Source organism: Echinops telfairi, unplaced genomic scaffold (genome assembly GCF_000313985.2).
Source record: "Echinops telfairi isolate 266 unplaced genomic scaffold, ASM31398v2 ScPeMD7_7457;HRSCAF=8495, whole genome shotgun sequence".
Taxonomy (NCBI): Eukaryota; Metazoa; Chordata; class Mammalia; order Afrosoricida; family Tenrecidae; genus Echinops; species Echinops telfairi.
In genome coordinates this window covers 20,177,610-20,190,094 of record NW_022111357.1, presented here as the reverse complement: position 1 = coordinate 20,190,094, position 12,485 = coordinate 20,177,610, and the positions used below count along the sequence as shown (strand labels likewise).

Sequence of the window (12,485 nt, the reverse complement as noted above, 5' to 3'; positions counted from 1 at the left end):
GCGACGCGGCGCTCAGCCAATGGGAGTCCCCGTCGCGGGCACCTTGGCGGCGCTGGCGGGAGGGGGGGCACCCAGACCGCCAAAAAAGGGCCCAAATGGAGAGGGCGGGGCCCCAGGCAGGCCCGCCCTGTGAGGCCGCCCGACCCGGAGGCCCCAGTTCGGTAGCTGGGGGCCCCAGAGAGTGCTGGGGAGCCCGGAACGACGCCAAAAATGTTTCAAACGCCCCGAACCTACAAAAGGCTCCGGCGTCTCCCCAGATGCCAGGGCCGAAGCCCTCCTTCCCTCTCTCTTCTGGCTGGTCTCAGCCGCAGCTTTTGGAGCTGTAGCGGACCAAGGCCTGTGCCACCTAGAGGGACCCAAGGCTGGTGACACCCAGCGGGAGTCGCCCAAGACAACTCCCATCCTGCGACCTGTGAACGATCTTGAACCAAGAGCGCCTGCCACACGGGAGATTTTGCGCCATACGAGCCCGGCCAGGGACAGAGCACCCAGCTGACTGCAGCTCACAGCCCTGCGCGGCTTTTGCTCCGGCCACGGGGTCCCGGTGCCAAGAGGGGGAGTCCCCCGCGGGCCCGCATCCGGCCCCGGGCAACTAACCGCTTCTCTCCGTTCTGCCTGCAAAACCAGTTTCAGGATCGCGCAGCCCTGGCTGCGTGGTTCTCCTTGGTGGCGGCCTGTGGCGCTTTGGCTAACATCAAGGGGCCTGAAAACCGCGAGTGTTTGCCCCGGCTTTTATCCTCGGTGAATGGAACTGCGGCCGTGAATGATGGAGGAGGGCATTGCTCGAGGCCAGGAGAAAACGTCGCTCCATACCCGTGGATGGACAGACCGTGGCCCCACGTTTTGCAGGCCCTGTGGGTCCCGCCGCGCCACAGGATGCGGACAGCTTGGACTAGGCGCTGCTTGTGCGCCCAGCCCAGGGTCTCCATTCTCACTCCGGACTGCGGCGGCGGCGGCGGCGGCAGGGCTTATCCACGTTCGGGGCTTAAAAGCAAACTGCTCCTGCTCTCCTGGGCCTAGATCAGGCTAGCAGGCCTAGAACCGAGCCCCAACAGGAAGGGAACCGAAGGACCGAGCGCTTGCTCATTCTGGAATATTGGCCCAGATGCATTCCCTGGACCGGCAGGAATGAACACGCGCCCCATCTCCCTGCCGCTTGGGAGAAGGGGCTGGATTTTCGTTGTCCCCAGCGCTTGACAGGTGCAACACGACGAATTCCTAGCCTTGAGTCCCCAAACGCAAAGGACCCTTCGGCAGCCATCAGAGTCCATGCTGGATCTGACCCCTGTCGCACACAGGCAATTTCGTGTAGCCAAACGAAATCAAGCCCCGCGTGCGTCCCTGAAAGGATGGCTTAGACTGAGCGCCGACCACCCGCAGAACAGGCCCCTCCCCTCTAGGGACCTCAATCCAGCCTCTCAGACATTTCAAAAGCTGGGACGCCATGGAGGCGCGGGGCGGGGGGTCGGTTACTGGATCTTTTAAGTGCGGCAGGCCTCAGAGCCAGGAGTCTGGTCCTTGTGAACCCTGGCGAGGACAGCCGAATTGAGGGAACGGAGGGATCTGGGCCTCGGTGCACCTGGCTTGCAGGAGCTTCCTGGGAAAAGGCCCACCGCGTCGTGGCCAGGTAGGCCTTGGGTGAGCGAGGACGCCACCGCTTTCTGCCCTCTGACGGCTGTGCGACCAGGCCCCGCTGCTTCTGGTGCTGAGAAATTGGATTCGTAGAGTGATTTTGGTTTGCACCCGCGTCCTCAGTTGCCCTAACTACCTGGCTTTTCCCTCCCACTCGTGGCGGCTTTGAATAGGGCACCTGTGCGCCCCTGGCACGTGGCCCATAGCCCAGCGCGGCTCTGGCCCTCGGGAGGGCGCTCGCTGCCTGTGGGCGCCACAGCCTGGAGCCAAGGACGCCGCCAGCGCTCGGGGGCCCCTGCCTGAGATCTTTGGGGCCGCGGGGGCCACCAGGCAGGAGCAGTCCCGGGCGTTACCGCTAGTTGGCATCTGCACCATGGACCCTTGGAGTTGTCCTGCCCAGTCCTGCGCACAGATGTGCGCTACCTGCGACGCCCCCGCCCCGTCGTGGATGGTCACTTCTTCGGAGATACACTTCTAGAAGACTGCTTGCCGATTCTTCAAGATCTGTGCCTCCAAGTCCAGGCAAACCGACAGCTTCCTTGTCAGACGCATGGACGCCTTCTCGTCCCTTCTCTGACACACCGAGGTTTCTGTCGCCTTCCGATGAGAACGGGCTGGACCATTCTTCCTCATAATCCTTTACCGTCACTTTGGGGAGAGGGCGGGGAGGGAGTTCGCATTAAATTACAGGTCCCTTTCTGCCCGGTCTCCAGGGACCGGCAACCTGCTTCCTCCCAAGGGGACAGACACCGCTCTCTCACCTCGGATGGCCAGATGTCTCTTCTCATTCTCCTCCAATTGATGGACCAACAGCCTCCTACTCAACTGGCCCCCACCTCCAAATTGTCCACATGCGAGGAGGCCTCTAGGAGTCAGGCCACTTCCTTCTTGCACCTTGGCTGAGACCGTGGTAAACGGGGACCCAACCAGTCCTGTCCTGACCTGTCACCCCAGGGAAGTGATGGGGGCCAGCAGGACACTGTGACAGACAGGGGCGCATCTGGCTGCTTGCTGGCCTCCACCACATTGTCTAGGAGTGCACTCCTTGGCCAGGCGTTCTCGGTGATGAGATGCTGCATGTGTCTCCCTGGACAATGAGCTTCCAAGGGCAGGCCACTCTGAAGATTGCTTCGGAGTTCCATGCTTGGAGGTGCCAGGGTGCCCAATGTGTCCAACCCAGAGTGGACATGGGTGCTGGGCAGAAGCTTCTGAGAAGTCCTTGGCTTTCGGAAAGAGCTCCTCAGAGGTTTTCTATGGAATCCGTCTGTCCTCATTTGTCTTCTTTTGCCCCTGACGGCACTTTGGGAAAGTTATCGAAAACCTTTCTGCGCCTCGGTTTTTTTAATCTGCAAAGTGGGGTCCCAGTTGTGGCCTTCTGGAATTGTGTTACACATAAGGGGGTGCATCTGTGCCAGTTGTACCTGTGATTATTGGGGACAGGGGCTGTCTGGCATCTCTTGTGGGGTCCTCTGGCTAGCCCCCCTTTCCCCCTTTGGCCCCGACACTTCTCACTGGTGAAATGCCTCCTTTCCATGTGACTAGTTTGCAGAGCCTGCTGGGTGGTAACGCCCCTCCCCACACCCTCATTGATTGCTTGGAAGCCCTGGGGAGAGGGGGCCATAGGAGTCCGGCTTCTAGACAAAGCCACGCTTACAAGGCCACCTTAGCTTAGATCCTAACAACACAACCTCCCTTTGGTTTTCAGACCCAGACCTTCACTCTGAAAACTCACGGGATCCCCCAACAGACACTTCCTTAAGAGCATCTGGGACTCAGTCCAGGGTACATCTGTGCCCTTGATCCCCCAAACCCAAACCAAACTCACTCCCATCCAGTCTATGCTGACTCATGCAGACCCTATCTAGCAGGATAGAACTCCCTTGTGAGTTCCCGAAAGCCTCCTCTTTCTCCCACAGAGCGGCTGGTGGTTTTGAACTGCCAACCTTGCAGATGCCCTAGTGGCAGTGCGGTTCCCCAAGGGTTTGCCTGCAACCCACAGGTTCAGCATTTTGAAACCACAGGAGAAAGACAGGGCTTTCTACTCCTGTAAACCATTACAGGCTTGGGAACGCCCTGGGGGCAGTTCCACCTTGCCCTATAGGGTCACTGAGTCAGCATTGACTCGAGGGCAGTGAACTTGGCTTTCTGTACCTTGCAGTTAGCAGCCCAATACCAAACCACTAAGACACCAGAGCTACTTACAGGAGACCCCAGTGCAGGGAGTATCTCGGAGAACTCCCCACATTCCCTACGGCCCCCAGCCATGAGGAAACGTCTTTTGCTGGGTCTCCTTCCTTGTCTAGGTGGGGCATTGGGCAGGTCCCAGTCCCTGGGGAAAGCGTTTCCTCTTCTGTGAATGGAGGTAATTCTCATCCCTCTAGTTCACAATTAGGCTGCCAGATTCCTTCTTAAGCAGGCAGGCAGCCACTGCATCTAAAACACCCTAACTGGATTCCAGGAAAGAAAAAAAAAAAGCTAAGTGAGCGCTCACCTGTGTATAAAAAGTTCGCTTTAGAATCGGAGGCTGCGCTCCTCAGGCTGAGGCTGCCTCCGCACTGCACTGCGGAATAAAGTAGTTCTGGGGCCTCTCTTGAATGTTGGGGACAAGCGCGCCTCATACAGTTACAGAGATTGGCTCTATGTTAGGGGAGAGGAGCTGGGTAAGAACACAGCTACTTTGAGCCAAGAGTCTGCACTCCCCTGAGCCTCGGTCGCGGGCCTGGTCAGAGGAGCACGGTGTGGGCGGCCACTCCACTGAGCCGGGCCTTTGCCCATTCGTCCGTTCTCACCACTGTCTCAAGTGGCATGTTTTCTCCCAAGAGGAAAGCTACTTAAAGTTGACCAGGTTAGTGAGAGCCAGAGCAGGTTAAAGCCGGATCTGATCTGATTAAAAACTTGGGTTAAATCCTGATCTAGCCAGGAACTGGAAAGTGTAGTATATACATCGACATCCACACGCGTTGTTGGGTGCCATCTCGTCGTTTTCCACGCACAGCGTACACATCCATACACCCACGCGTACACACACAGAAAAGAGCCCGGGTGGCGCAGGGTTTAAGTGCTCAGCTGCGAACTAAAAGGTGGCTTTAGGGCGGTTCGAAGCCAGCAGCTGCTTCCTTGGAGAAAGATGCCATTGTGCGTCTGTAAGGACTGCAGGGCACAGCTCCACTCGGACTCGACCCCACGGCAGCACGCGGCTCTGTGAACGCTAGCCGATCGTGAGGGTGGCTTGTGCTCCAAGCCAGGCGTAATTTCGGACTCGGACTCAGCAGACCCGTCCAAGGGGGCGTCCGAAGACAGATGGGGAAGCAGGCGTCGCGTGATAAGGCAGGTTAGGCTGTAGTCCCCCATTCGCAGATGCGAACCCCGAGGCCCCTAACCGGCGAGAGACGCGGACGAGTTCCCTAGCAACCTGCTCTCAGCGCTCTGATCCCGCAGCCCGGGTACCGGAGCGCCGCCGCCTCCCAGCCCGAACGAGACTCCTCCGCAGCGCCTGCTGGCCGGGGAAATGCCTGGGAGGCCGCGTCTCTCTCAGGATTTCCAAGTCCCCATCGGGTGGCGGTGCGCTTCCACTGTGGCTCCAGGCATCGGCCTGTTCCCCACCGGACCCCTGCGTTGGGACCTCAGCCTCCACCTTCCCACCCAGCGCTCTACGGCCTCCGAGAGAGGAGCCATCAGTCCAGAGGGCAGGGAGAGGGGACCAGGTGGTAGCAAGTAAGGGTGGAGCAGGGGCAGACCGCGGAGAGGGGAGGAAGCAGGTCCTGGCAGAACCCAGGGCAAGGGCTCTTGTTCCCGCCCACCTCGGCCCTGGGTCTGTACTGCCTTCCAGGACCCTCACTCAGTGGAGCCAAAAGAATTGCTGTCACCTTCCCCCTGAACCAGATTATGCAGAAGTCTTAGTAACGCTTACTACCAATTTTAACCATAGAGCAATATGTGAGAAGTATAAAAGTGAATTGGGGAGCCCTGGTGGGTAACACATTGGGCTGTGAACCCCAAGGTCAGCAGCTCAAAACCAATAGCTACCCCATGGCAGAAAGGAGGCTCTCTACTCCCAGAAAGAGGTACAGTCTCAGAAACCCACAGGGGCAGGTCTACCCTGTCCTATAAGGGTCACGATGAGTTAGAATGGACTCCGTGGTAGTGCTGATTTTTTGAGTTTTGATCAGAGTGAATTACTGAAACGTGGTATGAACATTAAGAACACAATTGTTTTGCCAAATCTTTCTATGTTGTATCACAACATTTTAGTGACAGCAATACTAGTAATTGAGTGGAAGCCTTTCACCCACCCCCTTTTCTGTTAATCACTACAGTGGTTCTCAAGAAAGTTATTGACACAGGTTCACAAGTACTACCTCCCACAGTATTGCAGGAGCTCGAACACAAGCTATTTTGACACAATCAGAGACTATGGAAACGCAGGCAGCACCGGGAACAGCGGCTGTGCTGTGCTTCCAGCTCGTGCAGAGGAAGCCATCATTGTAATTGGGTGATTGTGGCAGCTCTGATAGGAAGGTACTAGAAGGTTCCAAAAAAGCAAATCAGGCCTGACTTTTAGCCATGTAGGTATATTGGTACCTGCTAACCGGGCTCACCAACAAATGTTCTTGCTGTTAAAACAACTACAGGGGTATTTTTATTTTAAAAAGTGCTAAAGTTCTACTGAAACATTGTACACACAAAAATGCCATTTTTGGTGACAGTCCCCCCCACCCCCAATGTCATCCAGTATGGTCCGAACCCTCTCTTCACCCCACCACACTGCCCTCACTTTAGGTTTATGACTAAGAACCCCCGTGGTTTATTGAGTGCCTGCTGTGTGCTGGGAGGTGTACCTCAGTGTCTACACCCCTCCCACTGCCTCTTCTGTCCATTGACAGAAAGGGAAACAGGAAGTTCAAAGAGGGGTGTTCATACAAGACTAGACCAAAGTAAGATCAGGTATTTAAACTGCTTTGCACACCACCTGATAGGTCCTGAACACTAGTGCACTATGGTTACGATGTAAGGTGTGTATTGTTACTGTGTAGAGCAAGTTCCTGAACACTAGTGCACTATGGTTACGATGTAAAGTGTTTATTGTTACTTTGTAGAGCAAGTTCCTGAACACTAGTGCACTATGGTTACGATGTGAAGTGTTATTGTTACTGTGTAGAGCAAGTTCCTGAACACTAGTGCACTATGGTTACGGTGTGAAGTGTGGATTGTTACCGTGTGGAGTTACTATGGAGAGTAGGGGAAAAGAGGAAGGCTCTCAAGGAGGTGGATTGACACAGTAGCTGCACCAATGGGCCCCAACATAACAAGGACTGGGAGGATGGCGCGGGACTGGTTCCCTCTGTTGTGCATGGGTCACTGTGAGTTAGAACTGACTTCTTAGCACCTAACAATAGCTACACACAATGCTTACTGTTTTGATTGTCCTGAGTCTGGGCCTGGGCTGGGCTGAAGATGGGCAGCCTAGGGAGGCCGAAGCAGAAGGGTAGCACGGTTCGGTTCGTTAGAGCAGCAGAGCCTGCCTGGATGCAAGTCCCAGCTTCCCTGGTGACATCTGTGAGTGGCCTTGGCCAAGTTGCTCAAGCTCCCTGTGCTTGGTTGTCTCACCTGGACAATGGGACCCATACCACCGAGGGCATCATAAGGTGTTGGGGGCTCCTGGGGGGGGCTGTTTAAAAGCCCACAGCTTTTGTAAGTGAATAAATGAACCATGTCTAAGGCAGGGATGGGGATGTACCTTCTGCCACAGGTAACAAGGTTTGGCCCCAAAGGTTTGCTTGCCTGTGGCTGGTGGCAGAGTCAGGAGGCCTGGGTTCCAACCTTGCCCTCGGTCCCGTCTGCTCCCTGAGCCTTTCCCAGGTCTGTACAACCAACAGAGGCCACTGGATGGTGTGATGACTCACAGCCTTCTCCACAGCTGTGCCTTCCGGTTCACAGAGGTGTCTGGCCACTCCTGGGGGGAGGGGGCGGGGTCTGCTCTGACCGGCCACACCCCTCTCTTGGTACCCAGCCTGGGTGAACACAGTTTTGTTGCCTTAGGATGGGGCCTGGAGACCTGGCTCCCTTAGGCTCTATTGTCTACCCCCAAGCCCCTCAGAATTTTGTCTTGAACCTTCAAAAAAAAAAACCAATGGTAAAGCTGTATTTGCTTGTCCCCTGACCCTCACCATCCCCAGCCACATGCGTCCAGACAGTAGAAGGGCCTTAGATCTAGTTGAGGCCCTCTGCTCTCAAATCCCTCCCTCAGAAGCACTCTTGAAGGCCAGCTTGGAGCAGAAGACCAGGCCTCGCTTTCTTCCACACACAATGGAAGCGCTGTCTGAAGGCAGGCAGGAGGGAGGTGAGGATCAGGACTGGGTCTGAAATTTGTCCCGCCATCTGCTGTGGTCAAGTGAGCGACTTCTAGCCTTTGAGGCTCAGACAAGGTCGGGGAGAGATTCCGCCAGGAACCCTGTGCTGGGCACTCCGACTCTGCCATGGAGCTGCAGCACGTCGACAACAACAATAACAACGATTGCCTCAATTGTTGAGCTGACAAGACAGTCAGCATGGACCAGCGGCTCAGGACGCGTGTCCTCTCCCACACTCTCTTGTAAACTCTTTCCTCACGGAAGAGTTAGGGGAACCCATAGTGTTTGCTCATCCTTGTCCGGACTGCTCTATTGGGTACGGTGCCTTTCAGAGAATGCCAGCTCCTTCAACCTCCCAGCTGTGGTCTGGCCAGAGAGTGACCTGGGCCGGCTGTTCCTCCTGAGCGTCCCCCTAGACGGCCCCCAACTCCAGGATACCCCCAGGGCTTTAAATGAGCATCTCCTTGAACTTTGGCCTCCTGTTTGGAAGTCCTGGCTGTGGTGCCTACAGACCTGGGTTCCAAAAGGAATCCCACCGCTTGGCTCTCCAGCCGTGTGCTTGTGGGCAGGTCATTTAGCGCCCTCCTGGCTTTAATGGAGGGAATGGGTGCGCTCTGCCTTAGGGCTGTCCGGAGGGCTAGGGGCGGGGCAGTTTAGAACCACTGAGGAGAACTATGATGCGATGATGCGTCTGCCTGTGTGAACAAAGGGCTGCCTCTCAGGGACCCTGTGCTGGACGGGTCCCGTGGCACTGGGTTGGTTGGGTGGTTTTTGACTCAGAGGGCAAAGTACCCAGGGAACTGTACCGGGCCATTCGGCTCCATCCCCTGGGGCCACCATGCCTCCAACACTGGGGTAGGTCCTCCCTCAAACCTTGATCCAGCCTTCCTTTTCTGTCCCTTGGGGTTGTGTGGCCCTGAGGAAAGAGCTTCCCCTCTGCGTTTCAGGGTCCAAGAGGTTCAAACAAGGTCTGGGGGTCTTCTAGTCACAGGGCTCCTTAGGTCTGGAGGCTCTTAGCTAGCAGTCTGCCGATGACAACCCAGAGCCAACGAAGCCCACGACGCCTGAGTGAGGAGGCGGAAGCCTGAGAAGGGGCTCCCAGAGTGACTATGACCTACAGTGCAGGCAGGGCAGCAGGATTTGGGGTTCAAATAGGCCCTTGGAGTGAGTGTCTCCATGCCTTAATGGGGGGGCAAGGATCGGAGTGGATCAGAAGCTGATCTTTGGGATAGGGTTCGAGTCCTGGACATGACTGGTCATTACTGACCACAGATGGGCTCTTATGTTGTGCCAGGCTGCCAGGCCTCCTAACATTCTTATGAGGTAGTGATGTGCTCACCCCGTTAGAGGGGTGAGCAAACGGAAGTGCAGAGGGTAAGGTATCACACCCAGAGTTACACACGTGGGAAGCCTCGGAGCTGGTATTCCAAGGGCCCACATGCCTGAGCTCGGGACCTCTGTTCTCACAGGCTACCATCAGACGTGTGCCGTTACAGTCACCGATTGCAGTGAGAGTCAGAGTCCACCGCCTCAGGCCTACCCCCCTTGATCAAGGCAGGGAGCCCGGGCTCGGGAGGAGAAGCGGCTCGGCCACAGTGGCAGTCTGGGAGAGGGGAGAGCCTGTCTCTGACCACCCCGCCTCCCCCTGGCTGCCAGGCCGGCTGCCACAGCCGACCCAGCAGCTCCCGGGCCCTGCGGCCCCACTAGGGATTTTCCACCTCCCCAAAAAAGGTCCTAATGACTGTCAGTCCTTGTGAAGCCTTAATGAATCTCAGAGACCGAGGGCTCGGAGGAGACGGGGCCCTGGCCTTACGCAGATGAAGATTACAGCTCCGTTTCATGTGGTGGCAGAGGAACGCCTCAGACATTCCTGCCCGCAATAAAAGCCACATGGCTTTCCAGCGTCGCCCTTGGAAAAGGAAAAAAAAAAAGGAAGGAAGAAAGGAAAAAAAAAGCATGGCCCTGTGTATAAAGAAATCAGCTGTGTGTTGTACGCAAGGCAGGAGCTAAAACCAGGCAGAAGCAGGCGGAGAACAGCCAAGCTTTTATGCCACCTTCATGCCCCTGCCCTGGGAGTCGCAGGGCCCAGAAGCTGGGGCCCTGGGCAGGGAGGGAGGGCCACAGTAGAAAGGCCTTCGTGCCCTCCGCCTGAGTGGGGTTTGAGCCCACAGGTATCCCAGGGGGTGGGGCCCTGGCTCAGGAGCGCCTTGGGCTAAATCAACAAGTTCTTAATAATTTTGAAAAATTTCACTGGGTTTGCAAGTATGTTATAAGTGGTCCTGCCCACAGGTCAGCCCATTACCAACTGGTGTCTCTTTCCTGGGGCTCTCCCTGGTCACACTCAGGGTGGGTGGAGCACCTGCTGTAGACTTGGCAGACATGATCTACAGTGCATGTCAAAGGCCCCGTATGATGAACTGGACACCTGGGGAAAGAGGTGCAGAGAGGCATCCACACAGCAAGGAAGCGAAGTCTGCACTCAGGGCTTGGGATCGGAATTCTTTAACCCCAAAGGACAGGTGGGACACTGAGGCCCAACAAGTAAAGGGACCCCAAGGATTCGGCAATGAGCTGTGTGACAGTGGACCTAGGCCTGTGTCCATAAGCCAGGAGAGGGAGGTGCCCTGGCTTTAGGCCTGTTTGCCCCACTTGTGAGCTCTCCCCATGGTGAGTCTAGGAGAAACCCTCCAGCCTCCCCATTCCAAACACCTGAGGTCTTTGCCCATTGCCCATGCCTCCGGCTCCTCCCCTCCTTCGTGCCCACACACGGTCTCCTCTGCCAGCCCCACTGCCTGGAGGATGCTAAAAGCTCAGAGCGGTGCTCGTCCTCGTGGGGCTGTTTCTTGGTCCCTGGCCAAGTGACCCCAGGCAGATCCCTTCCTTTTCTGGGCACCAGACTCCCAAGCAAGGAGGTAAGTGTATTGGATCATCTGGTCCCCAGGAAGCCTGCTTATCCCATGTCAACCCATAGCCAGCTGACTCTCTTCCCTGATCTCACAGCTGGGGAGACGGAGGCCCAGGGTGGGGCAGGGACTTGCTCAAGCTCCCATGGGCTTTCCACTGGCGGCTCCCGGACTTCATCCCCTCAACACAAGTCCCAGCCAGGCTCAGCTCCCCCTGTACTGCTCTGTTCCCCGAGTCTCTCAGGCACCCCAGTGCCCAGGGTTGAAGTCACTTGGAATGTGCCGAGGTGGGGGTGAGGGGTGGAGTGGGTGGTGGGTGGGCAGGGAGCAAATGTCACCACCTTTTATTCCCATTCATAGTTTGGGTGTCTCAGTGTTTACTTGATAACGACCCCTTTTCTGGGGGCCACCATTTGGTTGTAAAACAGAGAAAGAGTCACATGCACTTCAAGAAGCGAGGGCTGGCACACTGGGCAGGTGGACGCTGGGTGGTGAGCATCCGCTCCATCCACAAATGACACACCCACAGACACACACGTAACACCCAGTGCACGTGGTCACAGGCACACACACAGACCCCCATCTCTTCACTGCACGCCCTCACAGCTTCACAGGGGACATGTTCCCCCACTCACGGCTGACTCACAGGTACACCTGTGTGGACACGCACTCCTGAGGCTGACGGGTCAAGAGTTAGGAGTGTGTGTGTGTGTAGGCAAAGACACACCTACAAGGAGACAAGTTTGCCGGCATCAAGGTGCACAGCCCCCTGGTAGAGTTGGCGCCCACGTGGGCCCCCAGCGTCACCCGACAGGCAGAGATGGCCGGCTGTAGTGAGGACATCGGTCAGGGCAGGAGCTTTATCATCCTGAGCATCTTCTCTCCTGATCTGCTCTGGGAGGAGTGGTACCCTGGCTGTGGGCGGTTCTGCGTTCCTTCAGTTCAGACGCATGCCCTTGGCAGTGGTTTGCCCGCCTGGTGCTCCTGGACCCTTCTCCAGTAGCTGAGTTCTAGCCCCCAGGCAGGAATATGGAATGGGATGGGTGGGGCTAAACTCCTATTGCCTCCCCGCCTGTCTGGCCAGAGACCAGTGGCTCTGACAGGTGGGCTGCAGTTAGCCCCCTCTGAGGAGCTTGGGTGGGAGGGCAGCGCATTAGCCCAGGATAAGGGTCAGCCAGAGATGCCCTGGGCAAAACCATGCCATCGATCCCTCACCTTTCTGCACCTCAGGTCCCTCACCTGTAAAATGCAGACAATTGCAGCAGCTTCAGGGTGGTGGAGGACACTCCCAGCCCTGAGTGGGAGTTCAGAAACAGCTGCTGCAGCTTGACCACCCCTGGAGGGAAAGTCTGCCGGAGCCCCCCTCTGTTAGGATACTTGTGACACCCCCAGAGACCTCAGCAGGGGGAAGAATCTTGAAAACATGTCATATGATAGATTGCTAAAGCAACTGGGGACATTTATCCTGGAGAAGAGCAGGCCTGGGGGGCAAGCGCTCCTCTCCCAGATCTATGGAGAGCTCCTGGGTGGCAGGGACCACACGGGTGCGGGCACAGAATGAGGCCAGTGGGTGCAGGGAGAAGCAACACTGAGAGATAGC

At 56.7% G+C, this 12,485-nt stretch overlaps 1 protein-coding gene across 1 annotated transcript in view; it reads right to left on the bottom strand.

Moving 5' to 3' along the window:
- Positions 1-12,485, bottom strand: part of RUNX3 (RUNX family transcription factor 3) — a 146,150-nt gene that overhangs the window by 23,013 nt on the left and 110,652 nt on the right. Inside the window, exon 2 of the mRNA XM_004705098.2 lies at positions 1,804-1,876. Within this exon, the coding sequence (XP_004705155.2) occupies positions 1,804-1,876 (73 nt within the window). The remainder of the gene's footprint in view (positions 1-1,803; positions 1,877-12,485) is intronic.